Below are 24227 nucleotides of genomic sequence, written 5' to 3'. Positions count from 1 at the left end.
AGAAAGTTAAATAATGAATTACGAAGAGAAACAGACAAAGCGAGGGAAGAGTTTTACAAAAGAAAATGCGAGGACATAGAAGAATTAGAAAGAGTTGGGAAATATGAGGAAATGTACAAGGAGGTAAAATCTATGGAATTTCGGAGGAAACAAGGGAGTATCATGATGGCAGTAGAAAATAAGAATGGGAAGGTAGTCAGCGAGAGAAATGATGTCATAGGAAGGTGGAAAGAATACGTTGAAGACTTATATGAGAGTAGGGATAGACCGTGTAGCCTAAATGTTGAAGTATAAAATCAAGTAGGCGAGGATGATAAAGGATTTAGTATTCTTAGGGATGAGTTTGAAAAGGCTATAACCGAGATTAGGAATGGAAAGGCAACAGGAATAGATAACATACCAATTGAATTCATTAAAAATATAGGAGACAAGGGAAAGAAAGAATTGTGGCGACTATGCAATGAAATATATGAAACAGGAGAATGGCCAAGAGACTCTCTGAAAACGATCATGATACCGATGGCTAAGAAATCGAACCCAAAGAGATGTGAGGATTATAGAACTATTAGTCTTATATCTCATGCAGCTAAAATTCTGCTCCGAATACTGAACAGAAGGTTATATGGAAGAACAAATAAAGATGTTGAGGAGGAGCAGTTCGGGTTCAGAAGAGGCAAGGGCACAAGTGATGCTATTGGATTATTAAGGGTGATCGGTGAAAGATTTATAGAAAAAGGGAAAGAGGTGTATGTTGTATTCATTGATCTAGAAAAGGCTTTTGACCGCGTGAATTGGGAATTGTTGTTGGGAGTTCTAACAAAGATAGGATTGGAATGGAAAGATAGAAGACTCATAAGAAACTTATACATGAACCAGCAAGTAAGTGTTAGGATAGGGGAAGAACTGACGGAAGAGAGTGCAATTGGAAGGGGAGTTTGACAAGGATGCTGCCTCTCGCCAACACTATTTAATGTCTATCTAGAAAAGATAGTGAAAAAGAGCCTACATGATGATGATGGCATTTCGGTAGGAGGTAGAATGATTAGATGCATAAGATTTGCAGACGATATGGCCCTTGTTGCAGAATCTGAAAAGAAAATCAATAAAATATTAGAAAAAATGAGAAGGGGCTTTGAAGAATATGGGATGAAAATAAATGTTAGAAAGACAAAAGCCATGGTGATTGGAACAAAGGGGTCTGTGTCAAATATAAAAGTAGGAGGGGAGAAAATAGAACAAGTGAATAGTTTTAGATACCTGGGTAGTGTTCTTAGTAATGACATGAAATGCGAACGTGAAATAAAAGCAAGGGTAGGAATGGCGAAAGAAGCCTTTAAAAGAAAGAAAAGTCTGTTTTGTGGGACCTTGAACAAAGAGTTGAGAAAAAGACTCATAAAATGCTTCGTGTGGAGTGTTGTGCTGTATGGGGCGGAAACGTGGACATTGCGTAAGGATGACGAAAATCGACTGGAAGCCTTCGAAATGTGGGTGTGGAGAAGAATGGAAAGAGTTAGTTGGGTCGAGCGGAAAACGAATGAGAGAGTGTTAGAAATGGTGGGTGAGAAAAGAACACTTTTAGATATTATTAGGAAGAGGAAGAGAAACTGGTTGGGACATTGCCTAAGAAGAGATTGTATCATGAGGGACGTCCTAGAGGGTATGGTGGCGGGAAAGAGAGGGAGGGGGCGAAGGAGACTACAATTAATGGATGATATTAAAACAGAAAGATCATACGCGAAGACAAAAAGTTTAGCGGAGGACCGTGGAGCATGGAAGCTTCTCAGCTGCGGCAAGTGACCTGCCAATAAAGGCAGAATACCTATGATGATGATGATGAAACTTATTTATGATTGTAGCACTTTGAAGTACTCGTATGTATTGTTCTGATAGCACATTACAAGGGGATATGCTATTCATCGTCAGTGAAAAAGTGTTTCGTAAGATACTACGTCAATTATTAATATTTTTGTTTGTGAGATATAAATATCAACTTCCATATGATATGATATTGGTTCTTTCAGGATTTCGTCTCTACAGATCAAAAGAATTGTTTACGAACGTATCTCCATTGTCCCTTTCACCTCCTAGTGTAAAGTGAAGGGTATAATAATGTGCTAATATTTTGATCTAAGAAGTAATCGCCAAAAGTGAAATATGCAAAATAGTCTTTCAATGTTACACATATATAACTATAATATGTATTATCTTCATATCGTAGTGCTTTATAAATGTGCCTTAGTGTAAAATTGAAGGGTACAATTTTTCTAACGAGATGAATACAATAAGTATGTCGAACAGGCAATACTATTTTTCTTTGCTCATAAATGTTGGCAATTTCTATTTGGTATGTCTTGCATGTATGATGTTACACAAACGGAGTTGTCTATCGAAAAGATAAAGTTCGATAGTCTCATAACGTCAAAATTAAAACAATTTCATTTATAATCATATTTCTCGGGTCACACTATCAAATGCAACTTAAGGAATGAATCTAAACCACTTGTTCTATTTTACGTAATTAAGTTTCGACAGGAACTCATCCCAAAACCAGGTATGTGGTCACCACACTCAACCAAAGAGTCTTAATGATTACTTGATAAGTGAATGTCTAGTTAGGTATCAGTTCTTCTCGATAAGCAGTGTGATTATCATGAAGCATCAATATTTAGATTTACGAGAAAAATAGTTTTTTTGATCGAGGGTTTACCCATGTTTAGCTCAATGAAATTACCAATTACTATATGCCTTCTTTGGGCAGTTTGAATTTATGAACTTGTTTCTAAGACCTCTGAAAAATCCAATTTATAGTTTTGCTTTTGGATTTAATTCAAGCAAAAATACTGTTGTACCACACTTGTCATATAAAGCATAAACAATTAGTTTTCTTGAACTTCCCGAAAGTTAAACGTCATTCGAATCTTTTTTTAAAAAAGTTTTATTAATAATTTTTGTCGAAGTGAAATTTGAATGTATCACATAAAAATGAAGTTTGGGGGGAACACTTACAAAACAGCGAGTCAAGTTGCAAAAAACTTAACGTAAGAATGCAGTAGGTTTTATTACATTTCACAATTGTAAAGTGTATTAACGGGTTATATGTTTTGTTTCATATTAAGGTCTATATAGTTTCACAAAGCAAACATAAGAGTAGGGATATGTCGAAGATACCTCGCGATCGAGGTCTAGGTTTAAGTCGCGGTCCCTACCTCGATGTCTGGGTCGCGATGGATGAAGGGCGCACATAGCGAGGAGGTAGCACCCTCGCTGTTAAGTTCTCAGTTTGAGGAGAAACATTGCTGTGACGCGTGTGAAATTATTCCGTGCGTGTTTTGTTGTTCAATTGATTTTGTAAATTCAAGCGTTGCTAAATCACGTACTCTAGTCACAGTGAAGATTATGATTCTATGTCTACAATTACAAAATGGTGGGTACTTTCAGAACAGGCGTTATAGTGCTCATCCTATTAATAAGAAGAGACAAGATTTGGGTGAATATCATCATTTATTTCCGGAACTGCATGCAGATGAGTTTCATGAATATGTGAGAATGTCTATTGAAACTTTCCACTACATTTTAAATAAAATTAAACAAAACATAGAGGGCCTTATGCAGAGTCGATCTGACGAGTGATTAGTGCCATGCTAAAGGGTTCGACTAACATATTTTTTCTGCAGTTGTCGGGCATTTAGTATGACTCTAATCACACTTCAAAGCGACTCTGCATAAGGCAAAGAGAAACTGTTCTTCATGCATTAAAACACCTCCACTACAAAATAAGTGTCATATTCGTATTTCCATCTGCAGAAAATCAACAAAACTGTATTATTGTTAAAAAAGTTTTCAAATTAAAGGGTAAATTGTTTTGCATGTAATCTTATCACACGAAGCTTGAGTTATTTTTTCCTTTCATTTCCTTTGAGGATCTAGACAACAGACACACACAATACATAACCTCTTACCCTCCTTCCTCCGTCACTCTCACAAACACATATAAATATAAATCAGAAAGACCAAATGCATGTTCAATGTTTCCTATTTTTACACGCACAAAACACATGCTTTTGTTTTGCCCTATAGATATGTGCCTGCACAGCTATTTATTTACCATATACCAGTAATGAATTTGGAAGAAATTCTTATTAATTTCGGAATTTTAAGGGGGAGGGTTTTGAAGTTTCTAAGCATGGGTATTATTAACACTACCTTCTTTTTTCTTTACAAATTCCTGAATTTGGGGTTTTCAGCCGGAAAGCACCACCCTCCGTTCCCGCCAACGCATTATATAATAATAAGCTTATCACATAAATATGAATAGCTTATCTGACATTCCCATTTGAGTTGCTATTTTCTTCCATTTTTTTTAAAACGTAACTATTATGATGTTGTGTATGTTTTTTATTCCATATTGCTTTAACATTCATCACTAGTTCTATTAAAATATCTTTCGTAATGAAATTTAATAGTGTATCAAAACCTCTCAGGCATAGGTACACACAATCCTATGCAGACGAAATTGTAAACAAATGAAGACTTTATTCCGTGCAGCGCTTCTGGGAGAGGCAATGAGAAAACGAGCCACAGCGATGCTTCCGCTGAACATCGATGTAAAAAAAATCAGTTGTACATAATCGCGACCTCGTGGTCGACCTCTAGGTCGCGATGTAGCGTACATCTTCGGCATGCGCTTACCCATTTGAATACATGGGTTTGTACCAGTATCGAGGGTGCGACCGCGACTTAAACTTCGACCTCGATCGCTATGTATCTTCGGTATGTTCCTACCGTAATGCTTCGAAAATCTATTGGGGTTCCCCGGCCCTGAACAATATGAATTAGTATTTGCCCTGCAAGAAGCATGAAAAATCAATCTCATCTTTCAAACCAGCTCAGAGCTTTGATACTCCATCCTATTTTCTGATCTTCTGCACACCACAAACAGGTAGAGAACAGAAGTATCCTCAGTCATGGTGAAAGTATAATTACATTATGAGAAAGACCAGGGGCTTAAGAGCTGTTCCGTGATGGCAGGTGGACACTTGAAAGAGCGCAACCAAAATGTGCACACAGAGCGCGTCATCGATATCGTGACTTACGCTAAGTTGAAAAAAATTCTTGTAGACATCAATCAGTGCTGCAGACTACATATTAAAATAACTAAAAATTTGCGTTCGGTCGTTCCTCATTGGTATAGAGAAATTGATCCGTAATTGGATCAACAATTAGAATCCATAATTGATTTTAAAACAATATTTTTCATCGTATTAATTGTGAAGTCACTTGGCTTTCTGTCTACATTATGGATCCTATTCTATGTGCTACTGTCCATTTTGATGAAATTATTCTTTAAAATTTAAGCTTTGTAGCTTATAAATTAGTACAGAATATAAGTCACTAAGGTGTTAGATTAATATCAATGTTTCTCTAATTTTCATTACAGGCAATGTCAACATAGTGACTTAAATAAAAGTTTGTCTTTGCACTAAAATTTATTCTCTTTAGAAAGTGTCCCGTTCAATGTTGGTTTCACGCTGACTATTGCTGATAATCCAGATAATAATATATGTCCAAAAATGTATCATGTCATTACTTAAAGCAAACTTTGAAGATTTTTTTCTCTGTCCGGGAGCTATTTTGAAAGGATTAGCTTTTCTATATCTCACGTTTATATACACATACTGTATAATAATCTCATTCCTAAGATTCAACTTGGTATGGAAACGAAGTTTGAATACGTATCGAATAACGGTAAGAAATACAGACGCCTCTTCTACTTGTCGTATTCTGGATCCAGATGTCTCTGCAGAAGCGTGTTCTAAATTTAGTTGTTATTAGACGTCCATTCTGCTGCTTCTTACTATCAAAAGGGCTGTTTCTAAATATCTCGCAACGTTTGAAGATTGAGATTACTTCCGGTTGTAGTTTCTAATTCATGTATAATCAGTGTTTTCTTTCTTCTTGCATGCAGTATTTAATAAGCAAATACATTACATACACAATTAATTATAATGCCAGTGATATATGGTGTTCATTGGGCAAAACATTCCAAACAATAGAAATTCATCTTAACCTTAAGCAATGGTTACCCTTCTTTTTTGATGATAATTTGGTCATGGAACAAACGCCTGAGACATATACAACTCATGTATACAAGTATGTTGTGTTGGAATATACTGTATAACTCATAGGATATGATGCTTTACATTTTTAAAATTTCAACACTTTCAATATACCCTAAAATATGTAATAAAGAAATAACGGTCACGTTCTTTTAAATATTCAATTAGAACTGGATAATCTACACAAAATTTGGAATCGACCAGCGAAATCGGCACGTTTCTAGCACTTGTGGTTTTCGAGATCTCATTGTGGAAAAGATTGGAGACAAACATTTTAATATATAGATATTATATTCATATGTTTCTCTTGCTATAAAGAATACAAACATTTTCATCATGTTATACTAGATCTCTCGTTATGGACTAATGGAAATCGTTAACGGAAATCAATACGAGATAATATCCTTGAATTCACGTGTATTCTGTTAAATTTATATTTCGATGATAATTACGAGTGTTTTGTGATATCAAAGTATCATATATGTAATTATAAGCGAGATAAATATGTTGCCGTAGAAACACTCTGTTATATTACGAAACACGACATGCAAGTGTTAGATAGCGTGTAACTTTATTATGTTTTAAGTAATAATTCCTAGTGCGTAATTAGCTTTCGTACTTCAGAGAGGTTAAGTATATTCATGCAGAACAGTGGTGTATCTCTGTAGTGTTTTTCTAGAAGAGGAGATCTCTCCTTTTCTTGACGTGTTGTCTTGGACAATATTGTATCTGTTTTAAAGTTTTTAAGTGTTGTTAAAGAAAACCCCTTCGTCAATAACATCATAAGTTTGAAGAAAACAAAATAAATACAAATTAGAGACACAGATTGACGGAAAAATTGAGATCGGCCTATCTAGACACGCGGAAGCGTTGTACCACGCATTATAGTGATAAGGGAACAGTATAAAGAAATATAGAAGGTAAAGAAATAGTTTTAGACAATTTGATATTTAGATTACAGAAAATAAAATATAAACATAGTAAATGTAGAATTTTTCATTTAATATCAGAAATATGGAAGAAATGCTTGTTGGTTACCACTACCTTTCATACAATAGTGTTAAGAAAAATGAAATGAAATCTTTAAGTTTTACGTCCCACGTTATGCCAATTAGACCAAAGGAGACGACGATGATGAGAAATTAATGAAGTGGTGGAATGAAGAAAGTGGGAAAACCCCGAGAAAACCCACGAGCATGGTGTTTATCCTCTACAAAGTCCACACGGCGCGAGCTGGGATCCAACCAGGGACCCCAAGCACCGGAGGTGAACGCTCTAACATTGAGCCACCGCACCCCCAATAGTCTTAAGAATAATTAAACATCTATAAAAGAAAATGCCTCATGATGTATGCTTTATTTAGGGAAAAATAAAAATACTTCCTGGAATCGAGCTTTAATATTTCATTCAAGATTCATTATCTAATCTAAATGATTAAATATACAGGGTAGTCATAAATGGTTCATCTGATTTTAAAGTGAAATATCTCGAAAAATATTAATAAATTATAATAGGTTAGTGCTAATGATGAAATGAAACCAACACATTTCAAACTTCAGTTTCTCATATTCATAATCTTGGTTCATGACGTAAGATACCAGCACAAGCATTGTTTTTAAAATGGCATTACAGCAGAAAGCATTCCATGTATTGGTATATGAGACATGTTTTTCCGTTTCTATCGTACAGTGTAGATTACGTATATAGTTTGTAACTGCACCGCCAGGACACTAAAATATACCGAGGTGGGTAGCAATAATTGAAGAGCATTGGATATCTGTGTAAAGGTAAAAGTACAGGGTATCGAAGCGTTTTGTCCCGCGATGTTGAATTGGGCTATGTACTAAAAATGACTTAGTGCTTTTCCCATTGCCTCCCAGATCTCCTGATCTGCCAATTTGTGACATTTTCTTTGTGAGCCTGTGAAAGATATAGCATGTATGTCTTTACTACCAATAACTTCGAGTGAACTCCAGAATCGCATTACAGTTGGATTTATGACTATTAGTAGGGATATACTAGAGTACGTGGGGCGACCTCGATTACCGCACATATATGTGTCACGTAATAAAAGGAAGCGATATCGAACATTTGTAACACTATGTCTGAAATTTGGACAGTTTCAGTATGTTTTTGTATGTAATTCGTTATTGTATGCTTATACATTCTTATGCTTCAACATTTATATTACAACTCTTTGTTCAAACCTGATAAATCGATGAAAATCAACACGCGAGCCGAAATTCAGTTAGGTTTCTTATGAAAACACACATAAATACAAGGTCTGATCAAAAATTACGGTGAATGTAGTTCTACATTACCATCTATTTATGTTATATCCATTTCAACTAGTAAACCCGATAGCCTAAACCATTGTTACAGCTACTTACATAAGTACAGCCACTTATATAAGTACCTGGATCTCTGATTGTTATAATTCCATTACTTGGGATCTAGGCCATTTGCAGTTGTGAGAACGTCTAGACAGATGCAACCCAACATACACGTAACTTTTCTCGGCACTGACAGCAGTTGGTAGCACTGAGTCAATTCTTTATGCAAGTAAAATTGTGAGTAGATGGCGCACGAAACATTTCTCCATTCTGAGATCAATCTCTCTGGTTCAAAGCGTGTTGTCCAATGAACATCACGTGTTAATGCCAATATTGCTGAGTATGTAATGTATTATTTCATTATATACTGTATATTCAAAGAAATAAAAACACTGATCACATATGAATCAGAAAATGCTTGGAAGTAGACAAAAATATCAAATGTAGAACAACTGCTGGAAATTAATTTGTAAATCAATGTCTCCATTCACAGACCTTCTCCAATTCTTCTTATTCCAACATCTTTTTCTTTCTAGGGAAGAGAAGATCTTGCTTGCCACACTGAGTATGCATTGAAATTAAAATTGAAACAGAAACACTTGAAAAAAGTTTCAGCCTGTCCGGGATTTGAACCGGGGTCTACCAAATAAAAGTTCAATGCGCTAACCACTCACCTACCGCTCTACTTAAACTTCCACCCAAACTAATACCTAGTTAAATCGTTTGATGGAAAAATATAAACAACATACTAATGCTTGTGTGAGTGTCTTAATGGCTTACTCGAGATTTCCTTGTTTAACTGAAAAACAAGTTATATAGACGTTCCTTAATGAGGAAAATATCACAAAACGTTCTTCAAGTTGAGGCTACGTCATCGGTTGCAGGGATGGTCCTGATTTACATTACATTTCGTCTTTACCATAACTTCTAATTTCCAAAGAAGAAAAGGCAACAGAAATTATTTTAATATATTTCGAACTGTATCAACACGTGTAGAAATCCCTGGACCAATGTCAATGTCGGCAGTATAGTTACCTCTCAACTTGCGCTATATGCGAATCTTTTTACTTGACAGCTTTATTAATGTAAATTATTTTTGTATTCAATGAGAAAAAGCGGAAAGGCTATTGCTCACTGTAAAAAATATAGGGCAGGATTTTCTTCTACATGCAACAGGGTCTATCATTTTCTACATACTTTTTGCGGTGGGTAATAGCGTTTGCCCTTTTTCTCATTGAATATAATCACTCGCAATAGTGTGATATTTTTGTATTGTTTCAAGTAATTAACATTATTGACGCAGTAAATTTTTCTTGTTTATATACTGTATGTATGATAGACCAGTCTTATTTTTATTTTATTTATAGTATACTAATGTTTGAATAATTAGGATATTCAGAGCAAATTATTAAGGTACACTAAAAACAACAGAAAGGAAAGAAAGAAGCCGAGTTCTTCAATTGCTAAACGCAAGCGATTGTTGCCTTGATTGTTGTTTTTCCTCCTTCTCCTCCTCCTCCTCCTCCTCCTCCTTCATCTTCTTATTATTATTATCCAGCCCTAATAGGAGTTTTTAAAGAGAATGTGAATGTGATACGTTCCCTTTGTTTTTCTACATTCTGCATTCTGGCGAGTGTATTAACACTTGATAATAATAGACTGTTACATTAACAGAGCGAACGTAGAAGTATTAAGAACAACGTGGTATTGCAATCTTTATGGAACCTTGGCGGATTTTTGCAACATTCAAAGTAAGTATGAACTGAAGTTTGTACTTACATTCTTAGGGTATAAACTATAACCAGGCGCGCACGCAGAAATTTTTGTGCAGAGTGTCGAAAGAAAGGGCACAATATTGCAAGACAGAGACACGACATCATTCGGCACCCGAGTAAACGATGGAACTTTCCAAGTATCTGAAGTTGTGCAAGCCAGGAACACTTTTTACATTTTACTTTTGAAAAGGGTGTATATTTGTGCTATGCTAAAGAAAATAAATATATTTCTGATAATCTGATAATTTAGCTTCATATTGTAAAAGTTACATGGGAATCGCAGTAATAACAAAAGCTAGAGCAATTTTAACAGAGTAAGTCATCTCATCTCTTGGTACGGGGGGGAGTGTACAAAGGGATTTAAACTATTGTATCTAGGGAGAACCAAAAATCTGATGATAATCGATTATTGCCAACTAATTTGTTTGTTAAATTAAACAATTAAAGGTACCATACAAAAACCATAGCTTGCTTCATAATTATTAATAGAATGGGAAATTTTGCATTGTTAAGTAATATTCTAAATATGAAGAATACAATGCTATATAAAACAAATAATATTCCAGTTTTATCACATTGTTTGCTGAAATAGCATGCAATAATTATTTAACTAGACTTATTTTTTTTTTAAAAAAATACAAATTCATAAGTTTATTGGGACTACATCAAATAGATATCATCATATGCAATGTTTTGTCATTTGGTACCCTCCGCATCAAAAAAATTGTGACAGCTAACGCCGTGCCGGTAGGCCACCCAATATACACACTCTTATCCCATAATCGTGTCTGGTAAAGAGACCCCCTCTCTCTCTTCCTTTTTTCTCTCCCATACTAAAATTAGCTAATAACATGAGCGCTATTCTAATTTCACATACACATCTAAGATAATGTCAAAACTTTAATACACATGCCCTGTTTACACGGGGTTCAGTTGTAAATTCAGTAGTGTTCATTGGACGTACTGATCCAAACTACTTTTTAATAAACCCAGTAGGTAGCGCAGGTCATAGCTTCTATTCCAAACTACTAGTGCAAAGTGAACAAAAAAGAAAAAAGAAACTAAAAAAAGAAAGAAAGGAAAAACAAAATTGAATGAGTGTTATTTTACTGCTAATTTTTTATCAGAAATATTCTACATTAAAATTGCAAACTGTATCATAATGAAAAGTTACAAATGTTCAAATGGAAAATTGGATGTTCCTTATAAATGTAGCAGACCTTACATGTTTCAAATTTCAACGTGAACAAAACACATTGAATTATAGGATTGAAACAAATTTTATCTCGAACTAGTATAGATAAAATTTTGTTTTCACATAACCAAAGAGGTTGTCCTTTTCTAGTTTTTTCCAAGATTTATCTGTTCCGAACATCCAGCATCAATTTCATCTCTTGTGGATATAACGTTGTAGTTTGCACAGATAGAATGAACGCGCTAGAATTCAAACCGATCATAGTGTCCGTCGCATGATGTTGGTTAGCACTGGGTCGAGTATTCAAACCCGTAGTGACCCGGTAATTCGACTGAGACTCGGTAACCCAGATAATAAAAAAAAGATATTTAGCTTATTCCCTTGCGTTTCAACAGTATTTCTTTCAGAGATGACCAGGATAAGAGATGCTATCCTCAGAGCACGAAAAACACGACGCTGAAGTTGGCAGTCAATTACATTTTCCAGACCAGGACTATAGATCTCTTGCTTCTTTCTAACTTTGGAACACGCACATGAAGTGCGTGTGTGCGTGAGAGACAGGGTCAAAAGTGAAAGGTGCAAAGACCAGATAGGGAAACGTCAACAAAGAAAGAAAGAAAAAAAGAAAGAGAGAGAGAGAAAGATTGAGGACGAATATAAATATGAAACATACTTATCATTACAGTGAATTATAAAGAACGCACACACTGTTTACGCAAATTCTTACAAGGCACATCACCCAATTGTCCGACTCCGATTTGAATGAAATTTTGCTAGCTGATAGAGGACATATATGTATTATTTGTGATGACAGAAATTTTTGCCTTGGTGCATGTTTTCTATTTTTTTATAATTTTTAAGAGTTGTGAGGTGGTTATTAGAGATTACTGCAGAAGTCCCTTACTAACCTTTGTAAATGGAGCGTTAATGAAAAGACAACCATGTAGATATATATAAGGCCTAGGGGAAAGTTGTATGGTAGGTATGACCTGGACGGCACCTATCTTGAAATCCACCATTTTGAATTAAGGTCAAGTTTTATAAATAGAAATAGGGTAATATGATACATAATTTCGGACTAGAATTTAATCACGAAGACAACGGTAAAGCTAGTTTTGAGATTCACCTATTTGGTGAAAAGTTCCAGGAATTTAATTGTTCACTTACTACGTGCGAAAGTCCCTTACCTTCGCTTCTAACCCGCATATTAATTATTATAAGTGGATAAGAGCTTCGGTAATACATATTATGCCTAAAGGAAAGTGGTACGGTAAGGGTATCCTTGACGGCAGCCATTTTGAAATCCGCCATTTTGAATTAAAATGAAGTTTGAAAAGTGAAAACCATAGCATGTGACACCTCATTTTAATAGAAAATTTTCCCAAAAAGCCCATGGTATGCTTATTTTTTCTATTATTAACCAGTGTGAATTTATGACTGCTTCTAATGAGCACCAAACGTCCATTATTCGACCTTTCTAATTGGTAACATTGCTAATTTTCACCGCATGTTTTAAGATTCCAACTGGCACTTTGCAATTGTTGCCATGGCTCATGTTTTCTAAATTTATTACATTTTAAAGAGTTGCGATTGGTCAGTTCGTGAATAGTGTTAGGATAAGCATTCAGCAATCCTTCTAAATTTTGAAGACTTGCAATATAATTATTTATTTTAAACGAGAATACATGAAGAACCTATGTACCTATGTGAAGTAAAGAAATACAAATGAAATTATAACAAATTGGGGTTATACGAACACAAATTTATCAGGAAATATATTCTGCATGTTGCGAAAACGACAAACAATAAAATATTTTAATAAATAAAACATTAAAGAACAGCAGCAATGATAGAAAATATCAAAGAGGCATTATATAACTGTTCCCACACCATTGTTTGTACCATGAACATAATATGACAACAGGAAACTTGTTTAAAAAGAGGTGTAACTTAATTGAGTGCCCGATCAATACTGATTATAAATTTTACAATCATGAATCATCGACAACAATCGATAGAAAACGAATGACATTTTTGTCTGAATAGCTAAAAAATTGCCATAGAGAATAAATAAATAAATATACAATAAAGAAATAAATATAAAACAAAACAAAAAGACCATTGATTTACGCAACAATCATATTTCCTTTTCCTTTTTGAAGAGAATTTTCATTTGATTTTTCGTCTCATCTACTACACAAGCTACGTCTTCGGTATTACTTGAATGCAAAGTTGGAGTTGTTTCGTTGTGCGATGATTCATGTCAGTAAACGAGTTTTTGAAGGGCAGGTATAGGAAATAAATAATTACATGGCAAGTCTTCAAAATTAAGAAAGATTGCTGGATGCTTATCCTAACACTATTCACGAACTAACCAATTGCAACTCTTAAAAATGTAATAAATTTAGAAAACATGAGCCATGGCAACAATTGCAAAGTGCCAGTTGGAATCATAAAACATGCGTTGAAAATTAGCAATGTTACCAATTTGAAAGGTCGAATAATGGACGTTTGGTGCTCATTAGAATCAGTCCTACATTCACACAGGTTAATTATAGAACAACAATAAGCATACCATTGGCTTTTGGAGAAAATTTGCTATTAAAATGAGGTGTCACATGCTTTGGTTTTCATTTTTCAAACTTCACTTTAATTCAAAATGGCGGATTTCAAGATGGCTGCCGTCAAGAATACCCTTACTGCATCACTTTCCTCTAGGCATAATATGCATTACCGAAGCTTTTATCCACTTATTATAATTAATACGCGGATTAGAAGCGGAGGTAAGGGACTTTCTCACGTAGTAAGTGAACAATTAAATTCCTGTAACTTTTCACCAAATAGGCGTATCTCAAAACTAGCTTCACCATTGTCTTCGTGATTAAATTCTAGCCCGAAATTATGTATCATATTACACTATTCCTATTTATAAAACTTGATCTTAATTCAAAATGGCGGATTTCAAGATAGGTGCCGTTAAGGTCATACCTACTATAGAACTTCCCCCCTAGGCCTTATATGTATCTACATGGTTGTTCTTTCATTAACGCTCCGTTTACAAAGGTTAGTAAGGGACTTCTGCAGTAATTTCTAATAACCACCTCACAACTCTTAAAAATTATAAAAAATTGAAAACATGCACCAAGGCAAACATTTCTGTCATCACAAATAATACATATATGTCCTCTATCAGCTAGAAAAAATTCATTAAAATCGGAGCCGGACAATTGAGTGATGTCCCTTGTTAGCAGTGATGCCTTGGAAGATCTCCAGCAGGAGATGAATCTCTGTTTACAGCCATTATTTTATACTAACAAGTTACACTATCTGACGGGGAATAGAACCAAAATTTTCCATTTCGAAGTCTGGCACTTTCCACTACACCATCGATCGCTTTACCCAAACTTTGTTAAACAAATGGTGTAGGGTTTCTTTCTGAGAACGATAACACGAAAAGTCTATACTGCAGATCAACGAAGTGTTTCGAATGTCCTGGTAATTCCCTTGCACTTTCCCAGCCAACATTCGTAAATCGTCTCTATACAGGTGTTTGCTGGTATTTTATTTCCTTTATTAGTGGGCACTAATTTCTCTCTAGGATGTCGAATAAATAAATTTTGTTGTGCACTTAGGTGCAAATAACCTTACAGGAAGAAGCTTGATCGTTCCAAACATCAAGGGTAAAGTAAGTAATATTTGGCTTTTAGGTTCAGGTTGCATTATAGTTTAGCGGTAACGTAATGGACTTACGATTAATACAGCTGTCCAACATAGGTTCAAATCCTGTTCAAATCCTAAGTTTTTTTTCACAAAGTGATTGTGAAGAATCGATATCTCATACTAGACGAGCAATACTTAAGAATGTGGATACAAACACCTGTATCGTGATAGAGTCGATTTACGAATGTTGGTTGGGAAAGGGCAAGGGAGTTACCAAGACATTCAAAACACTTCCTTGGTCTGCAGTATACACTTTTCGTGTTATTGTTCTCAGAAAGAAAGCCTACACCATTTGTTCTACAAAGCTTGGGTAAAAGGATCGGTGGTGTAGTGGTAAAGTGCCAGACTTTCAAATGGAGAACATTGATTCGATTCCCCGTCAAGTGGTATAATTTTTCGCATAAAATAATGGCTGTAAACAGAGATTCATCTCTTGCTGGAGAACTTACAAGGTATCATTGGTGAGAATTTGAGTAAACAGTGTGTCCGTACTTTATTATACATAATTAACTGGCAACTTCAGCGCCGCGTTTCTCGTGCTCTGGGGATAAAATCTCCAGTCCTGGTCATCTCTGAAAGAAATACTGTTCAAACGCAAAGGAATAAGAAAATATATTTTTTTATTATCTGGGTTACCGAGTCTCAGACGAATTACCGGGTCACTACGGGTTTGAATCCTCGACCCAGTGCTAACCAACATCGGTTTGAGCTCTAGCGTATTCATTCTATCTGTGGAAATTACAACGTTATATCCACAAGAGATGAAATTGATGCTGGATGTTCGGAACAGATAAATCTTCGGAAAAGACTAGAAAAGGGCAACCTTTTTGGTTATGTGAAAACAAAATTTTATCTATATTAGTTCGACACAAAATCTGTTTCCATTCTATAATTCAATGTGTTTTGTTCACGTTGAAATTTAAACATGTAAGGTCTGCTACATTTATAAGGAACATCCAATTTTCGATTTGAACATTTGTAACTTTTCATTATGATACACTTTGCAATTTTAATATAGGATATTTCTGATAAAAATTTAGCAGTAAAATAACACTAATTCAATTTTGTTTTTTCTTTTTTCTTTCTTTTTTAGTTTCTTTTTTCTTTTTATTTGTTCACTTTGCACTAGTAGTTTGGAATAGAAGCTATGACCTGCGCTACCTACTGGGTTTATTAAAAAGTAGTTTGGATCAGTACGTCCAATAAACACTACAGAAATTTACAACCGAACCACGTGGAAACAAAGCATGTGTATTAAAGTTTTGACATTATCTTAGATGTGTATCGGAGATCTACAGTTCTACTGGAAATTGAGTATACTATGTTTTTTGAAAGTGACTTAATGAATATTTCAAGCATCCTCCATTTATTCGAATAGTACTGAAAAATATATAAAAACAAATGTTATTTCTATATTACTGTTAGATTTTTGGTAACGGAACTTTATAATGTTAGGTTCTTTTTCTACTACGTTAAAATTACACATTTTTATCTGTTCTCCCTTTTATTTTTCTTCTTTTCTCGTCTTCTCTCCCTCTGTCTCATTTCGGAAGCTCTATGTAATAGACATCCATTGGTTTCAATGTTTCATTGTGTTTCAGTTTCTCCCTACATCTTATGAATCTTGCTTCGTCTCGGTTTTGTTATTTCATTTTATCGATACTAATACATGTGTAGTTTGAAATTAGAATTGCGCTCATGTTATTAGCTAATTTTAGTATGGGAGAGAAAGAAGGAAGAGAGAGAGAGGGTCTCTTTACCAGACACGATTATGGGATAAGAGTTTGTATGTTGGGTGGCCTGGCTGCACTGCGTTAGCTGTCGCAATTTTTTTGATGCGGAGTGTATATGAAAAGTCGTGTTCCTTGTTATTTGGATTGCCCTATTTATTAATGAAAATAAATTTAGCGAAAGCATTGCATAATAAAGTCAAGTGTTCAGAAAGTAGACGCAACACGTAGGTATCTTAAATTTGCTGGAGCATTTACTTGTTACTTCATCATAGGTGGAGCTAGGAATTGTCTGCCGAAGGGCAGTTTCTGGGGGGGGGGGGCAAGACTTTTGTTCGGTCTCGGAGATCTTGGTAGGTGGCCATCTTATAGGTTGCATTCTTATTTTTTGTCAAAAAGTTGGAGGCAATGCTCCCATAACTCCGGCCATGACTTTCACTAATGCGCCAGCAAGAAAATAAGAAATACGTTGATATACGAAAAATATATATTTCCTCCCAGTTCACATGTTTCTCTCTATATGCAATTATTTATGTTGCTCAAGTGAAGTATTGAAAACTTCATTCAGTGATAGGAAGGCAAAATTGATATGAAATTCAGGATGGCTGTAGGTGCCATATCCCCTGGCCCGTTATGTCCCTGGAACGCACGACTTGCCCTACTTTATCTATATTCACGGGGAAAAATTAAAAGACTACATTATTTTTATAAGAAAGGAAAGAATACAGATAAAATGTAAGTTCAAATCTCTAAGCCAATTAATAATTTCACTGTTAAAGAAAGTATAGTTTTATTAAGAAAGTGTACAAATGTCTGTTAAGTTACTAAGATTGCATGCGGTCCAGATCGGATGGACTTTCCATGAGTGCGTCCTTGTACAGACAAAACACAATCATTTTTCGTAGGTGCCCGCTGGCTGTTACCATATTTTCCGACTTTCCCTACTTTATAACTAAATAACTACTAATGATGCAACTACAACAGTACGCTAAGATGCTAATATGTAATTAGGAATATACAATAGCTGTCATATATGCTGCAAAACGTTGAATATATTCCTTATAAAATCACAAAAAAGTGTAGCTAACTGCAATTTAAGCAGTTAGGCTATATTAACACCTTACCGCATGCCGTGCCATATATGGCACATACACTTTTTTCACTTTAGCTATTTTGTGATTTACCAAAGGCACCAAATGAATGTTTTGTCTGCTGTATGAGATATTGAAGTGTATGAATAAGAGATTTTGGTGTCATCTGGCATGATCTTTGTGATTTATAAGTGTGTCATATATGGCACTTACTTATTTCTAGTCGGAATTAAGTGAAGAAACTAAACTTCAAGTTTTATTTCATTTTTCAAGTTCCCATACGAGGATTTCCAATACTGATTATTTTTTTCGCTAAAAGAAAAAAAATGCAGAAACGGGTTCATATTTAAAAATATTGCAGTGTATGAATGCGTAGCTTAGATTTTTTAGTTAATTTTTTATATTGTGAGTTTGTAAGCAACAGCCACTTAGGATCTTTAAGGGAACTAATATTAATATTGACTTTATTTATATAAGACAGGTAAATTTTTAGTGTGTTGTAACTTAAGTAACAGTCATTTGTACTTCCTATCAATCTTACAGATGTTACATTTGATAAACGTGATGTTTACGCTACAAATTTAATTTGATTGCTATTGATGTTCCTCAAGTCCGCCTACAAGTCTTCTCTTCCCGCATTGTTAACCCACTTCTCTTCTAATTGCATTATTTTTAAAAAATATATTTTGGTTGGACGGGAAGTTAGCCAACTGTACTCGTGTTTATCCCATTTGGTAGTTTTACATACAATTTTTAAAGAAAAATGTTTCTTGTATAAACATGATTGTACTTCTTTGTTTGCAATGGTTTGTGTAATTAAGCTGCAACTCTAGTAAATGACAATGATTTATTGTAAAACTTAAAATGAAAAGATTTTACACTTTACTTTAAATATAGAAATGAATAATAGCCCTTTAGCCCATGACTGATTATTAAAAAAGTTATAATTTTAAATTGCCATTTCTTGTATATTTATTTGTTTCTATTAGATGTAAGACTTATCTGAGAACATGATTATTAACATTTACGAATAATGTACTTTCGTTCAGAATTGCACGAATAAAACAGTAATAGAAAATTATGAGTTTACATAATTAGAGTAGATTTTAGGTAGTTATTTAGTAGCAACTGAATATAGGAAATATACAATTTTAAGCAAATTTATGATGTTATAGATTTTCACTGAACTGTTACATGACAATCTCGTGTTAGGAGAACTAAGTAACTTAAAGAGTTGATAATGAGTGCGGGGAAAGGGGGATTCAGAAGGATATAACAAGGTCTTCTAAAAGATTTTCCAATTTTCAGAACTAAGGGGCCATGCCCACTTAGGAAAATATCCTAGTTACGCCAATGAGTACACATACAAAACAAATAATCATAAATTGCACACACGATCAGAACTTTAAAGCCTGTCCATTTATGCAGTAGATTCTGCAAGAAATTTAGACCTGCCATCAAAATTTCCACTTGTTAGTATGATGCTAAGAAAGTGCAAAATCATATAAAATGTGTTAAGAAACTTGCTTATTTGATTGGTGAGGGGACAATGGGATAGCTACTATCTTTCATAAAAGACAGAAAAAAATATAGGAAAAAAGGAAAGAAAAGACGAAGAGAAGACAAATAAGAAGAAAAGTAATACATTATATTCTCGGTGTTGGTATGCGTCCAGAAATATGCTAATCAATTTATTTTCGAACAAAATGCACTTGATTTTCAAATATTCATTTTACGTTAAAAATTCTTAACTGTGTATTTACTTATGCAATATGCAAAACGTGTAATTTTTCTAGACTTATTGATAACATAAACTCATTACTGTAATAAAGAAAAAGGGTCCAATTCTGTTTGCTTTATTGTAAATTCAGGCTATAATGATCATCGTAATTGAACGAGAAATGACGAATGCGCTGTTTTCTAAATGCTACATATCGCAGTAATCTTCTGGAAGGAGCCTGTAATGTATTGGGGCCTTCTGGACGTAGTAAGATCTACAGTTATCTTTCTGATGTCTGTGGGAATACTCAGTGACGTGTATCTGTTACAGGCTCGAATTTTGTGGTTCTTTTTGTGATGTTGTAGATACTTACACAAGGTTTAAAAATTTATATAAAAAATGAAGTTGCGAATGGGGTCGCGGCCAGGATTTCGGCCCTGGCCAGTCCGAGGCCTATTTCAGGCATCGCTCCTCTGCTAATAACAAGAAACATTGATTATTTTCGAAGAGGTATTTGTTTTAGTTTGGGCGGTAGCTCAGTGGTAGAGCGTTCACCTCTGGTGCTTGGGGACCCGTGTTCGATTCCAGGTCCCGCCAAGTGAACTTTGTGGTGGACAAGCACCGTGTGCGTGGGTTTTCCCGGGGTTCTCCCGTTTCCTCCCACTTTCTTCATTCCACCATTTCATCATTACCGTCTCCTTTAGCCTAACCGGCATAACCGCGGGACGTAAAACTTAAAGATTTCATTTCATTTTTTTTATTTATTTTAGTTTCTCGATCAGATTTATTTCGTTTTGCCTAATATTTATAAGACTTTGGTTGGGAGTGTTATATTGACATTCGAGTCTTTAGAACGAATGATAAATTCGCTTATAAAGTCCTATATTTGGAACGCTCAACACGATGAATGTTCTTGTAGATAGTAGGTTCATGAGCTCACATATATTCAAGTGATGTATAACTTTCAGATAAGACACGCACCATAAGTATAGGGGTTTTGTTTTTAGCTAACGGAAAACAATAGATTGGTTATCAGCTGTTTAGAAATTTGGGGATGAGGCGGAAGCAGTGTCTAAGTTGATAGTAAGAATAGGAGATCGAGATTTTTCTCGAGATCGTTTAGTTCATTGAACAGAATCAGCTGTGATCCTGTGTACGCTGGTTAGTTATTGTGCTTGGGCTAAGGATCGGCATATTTTCTCAAAGAGTGTTGAAAAGACTGACAAATTTAAGAAACAAATGATATTTCAATACTAATAGCGCTCTCCCAAAGAATCAAATTTCTCAATCCTCTAAATAACGTGTGTCTGTTATCCTCACAAGTGAGTATGCAACAGGTAATCCTTGCTGACAGATAACAGTTATAAGAGAGATTAGGAATCTGCTCAACGTGAAAATATGAGGAAACACACTCCAATCAAAAATTTAACCCAAACTACTTTAACCCTTGCGTTTCGATTGCTAATCATATAGTCACCAGGGAGTTCATTGAAAGTTAACTTTGGGACATTCCTAAGACATTGTAAAACGAAATATATTTTACCTCGAAATAAACGTCCGTCCTATTTTAGAACTTGAGGTTTTCTCTTTGACATGAAAAGTTATTTGCAATATCTGTTGCTAATGAGGTGTAGTAACTTCGAATTAAAATGTAGAAAAACTAGTGACATCCTCAAATACGCTCCTAGCAAAGTAATTCCTACTTCAAAATGACGCTACTAAGATATGTTATCGTGTGCTCTGCATAGTTTATGAATAATATTAACATACATTGGTATATTAAGTTTTAAGAAAAGTATTTTGAAAACGTCAGTAATACTACGACCATTAAGATAGATAATTCTAAAAAAGAAACGTGGTACTCCTAACAAAAAATGTGTAATTTGTTAATTTTAAGTATTTTTCAAATTAATTTTCTGTATTAAAAATCATTAATAAAATAATTATTCATTTCTTTTAACAGGCAATGAACCTGTCGATGAAGATGGTTATGTACGGCATTCATTTGATATCCTGCGGAAATGCCCTGGTACTTGGATGGAATAAACAAAACGATATTGACTTATATCAGATGTTACAGTCTCATCTAAAAATCAATGTTGATTCCTGTATAGTAGTCCTTAAGGAAAATAATTTTTCTTCGTACCATGATATCAGTGCTAATTGGTATAAGAGAAGCCAAGCAACAACAGTTACGGTAATAATAATCAGTGCAAGTTATGTATCACGTGTTGAATACCAACAATTACTTGTTAATGCAATGAACCACAATTGTGAAATGTTTGTGCTTTTAACGCCTGACGTATGTAAAACATTCTTTAATATCTTTAAAGCTGCCAAGGAAACAATTCAAAGAAGGACAAGAACATATATCATAATGCCAAGGGAGATAATTTTAGATCATTATCTTAGTTGTAAATGGATGCAGTTTTTTCCTTTTACATACCTCTTGGTTACTGAGAAACAGAAGAGAAAAGTCAGCATCGAATCACGTTTATTCACCCATTCATTAACTAATGAGTTAATGCCTTTGAAATTGGAAGCTTTGGATACACCTAATACTAATCTGAATACGGTGAAGCAGCAAAAACTTTCTGATTTAAAGGGCTTATCCTTAAACATATTATTTTATCCGAACAGTCCATGGACAGTACTTAATGGCAGTACATATGGTGGATTAGACTATAGCTTATTAATACATTTTCTAAAGAAACATAACTTGACGTGGTCAGTACACATCGTTGAAACATGGGGAACAATTTCTGACAATAAAACGACAGGAAGTTTCCTTGGAAAATTAAAATCTACCAAATATCATATTGGATCTCCAGGAGTATACGTCACTTACCCTCGTTATAACTTGTATGATTACGCTGTTGCCCATGGTGAATCTCAAGTTAAATTTCTGACTCCAATTCCTAAAAGAAAGCTATATCTCTGGTCAATATTTTCCCCTCTCAAAACCGAACTTTGGTTAGCATTTCTTGCATTAACTTTTGTGAATTCATTCACACTATATTTCTTTTCTATTTTCCGCGAATCTCTACTGAATCCGCAAGGAAGAGATCCGTACGTGGAATATATTTATTCTCTTTTACAGGCAATTAGAATAGGTGCTGGCTTTGCGGTACCAAATGAGGGCCAATCAAGTTTACGTCATTTAATAATTTGGATGTTTATGGTATCAACTATTTTGATAACTGCCTATTGTTCCAACCTAGTATCTTTTCTGACACTGCCTTTCAATGAACATCCAATTGAGTCTTTGGAACAACTTGTTGAATCTGGTCTTCAATGGGGTAGTGTACACAATTATTGGGGAAGTTCATTTGGAGAATCACAAAATCCTCTTGTTCAAGCAATAAACAAGCGAGAATTGGCAGTTCGCAATGTAGTTCAACTAAACAAATTAGTTCTAGAACAAAGATTAGCAGTTCCAGTGGACTGTTACTATTCAGGGTACATATCAGGTATGGAATTTCTAGGAAGTGATGCTCTAAAAGAACTGCGTTTAATGACGGAAGGTGCATTTTTTTATAATTTCGCCACGGCATTCAATCGAAATTTTCCGCTTGTGGATATTTTTAATCTGTATGTGACTCAGATAGTGGAATCTGGCATTTTATTTTACTGGGCAAGAGAATTACGTATTATTTTAGCTAAAGAAATCCAGGTTGCAAGTGAAGACACAATTCGACCTTTGAAATTTGATGATATCACTGGATCTTTCGTTATTTTACTTTTAGGTATTTTTAGTTCCCTGATGACCTTTGGTTTGGAAGTTTTTGTACAATACTATCGTTTACGAGCTTATATTGCTACACAAAAGGAAGAGGGCCTTAAAAGGTAATAATTCTCTTAAAAGCGCTGAAAAACTCATGCTGACACTTAAGGGAAATTTATAGTTGGTTATCGACAAACAGAAGAGAAGTCCAGATTGATAGGTGCATTTCAATACGCAATGTATTAATACAACGCTGTCTCTACATAACAAACACAAAAGCATTATTTGCATATTTTAAAAAATGTTGTAATAGAGGTTTTCTCCAACTGTAGAAACTACTATTATTTTAATATTGGCCTGTACCGATAATGAAGTGCTGCATAATAATTTTTAAAAGAATCAAGCAATCTTACTTTACCTATTAAATAACATAATTTCATTTTCCATATCTACAAAAAAGTTGTTTAAAAATTAAGAAATGATTCCTTGGAAAACGAAAAATTTGTATTGTTATTGGAGGTTGTCCTGAATCATAGTGAATCCTAAGTCTGTAGTTTCCTAAATCAATTGTTAAGTGCTTCATATGAACAATGAAAATGTAGTTATACTTTTATAGAGTTCACAATGTGTGAATCTGCACTCCAACTATGATTATTGTAGCTCAGTGTTACGGTGAAGCTTTGTGATATATGTAAATTTAAAAAAAAAATGTTCTTCAAGTTAAAACTATAAGGAAAAATGCGACTCTATTATAAACGATAAAAATCCATGCCGTGGCTTCATTTAGGCTTTCATTTTGTAGTGGCATCCAATATTACTGCGT

At 34.6% G+C, this 24227-nt stretch overlaps 2 protein-coding genes across 2 annotated transcripts in view; both read left to right on the top strand.

The window, feature by feature from the left end:
• Positions 1 to 21726, top strand: part of LOC145661876 (ionotropic receptor 21a-like) — a 117062-nt gene extending 95336 nt beyond the window's left edge. The window contains exon 2 of the mRNA XM_081727218.1: positions 21644 to 21726. Within this exon, the coding sequence (XP_081583344.1) occupies positions 21644 to 21726 (83 nt within the window). The remainder of the gene's footprint in view (positions 1 to 21643) is intronic.
• A 331-nt stretch (positions 21727 to 22057) lies between these two features.
• Positions 22058 to 23530, top strand: LOC145661875 (glutamate receptor ionotropic, delta-1-like). The gene has a single exon (XM_081727217.1). It carries the CDS (start codon positions 22058 to 22060, stop codon positions 23528 to 23530), a length of 1473 nt encoding a protein of 490 aa, XP_081583343.1.
• Positions 23531 to 24227: the final 697 nt, after the last annotated feature.

The sequence above is a fragment of the Thermobia domestica genome, chromosome 10 (assembly GCF_964235325.1).
Source record: "Thermobia domestica chromosome 10, izTheDome1.hap1.1, whole genome shotgun sequence".
NCBI lineage: Eukaryota > Metazoa > Arthropoda > Insecta > Zygentoma > Lepismatidae > Thermobia > Thermobia domestica.
Note: the sequence above shows the minus strand (reverse complement) of the source record. Positions and strands in the feature narration are given on the sequence as shown.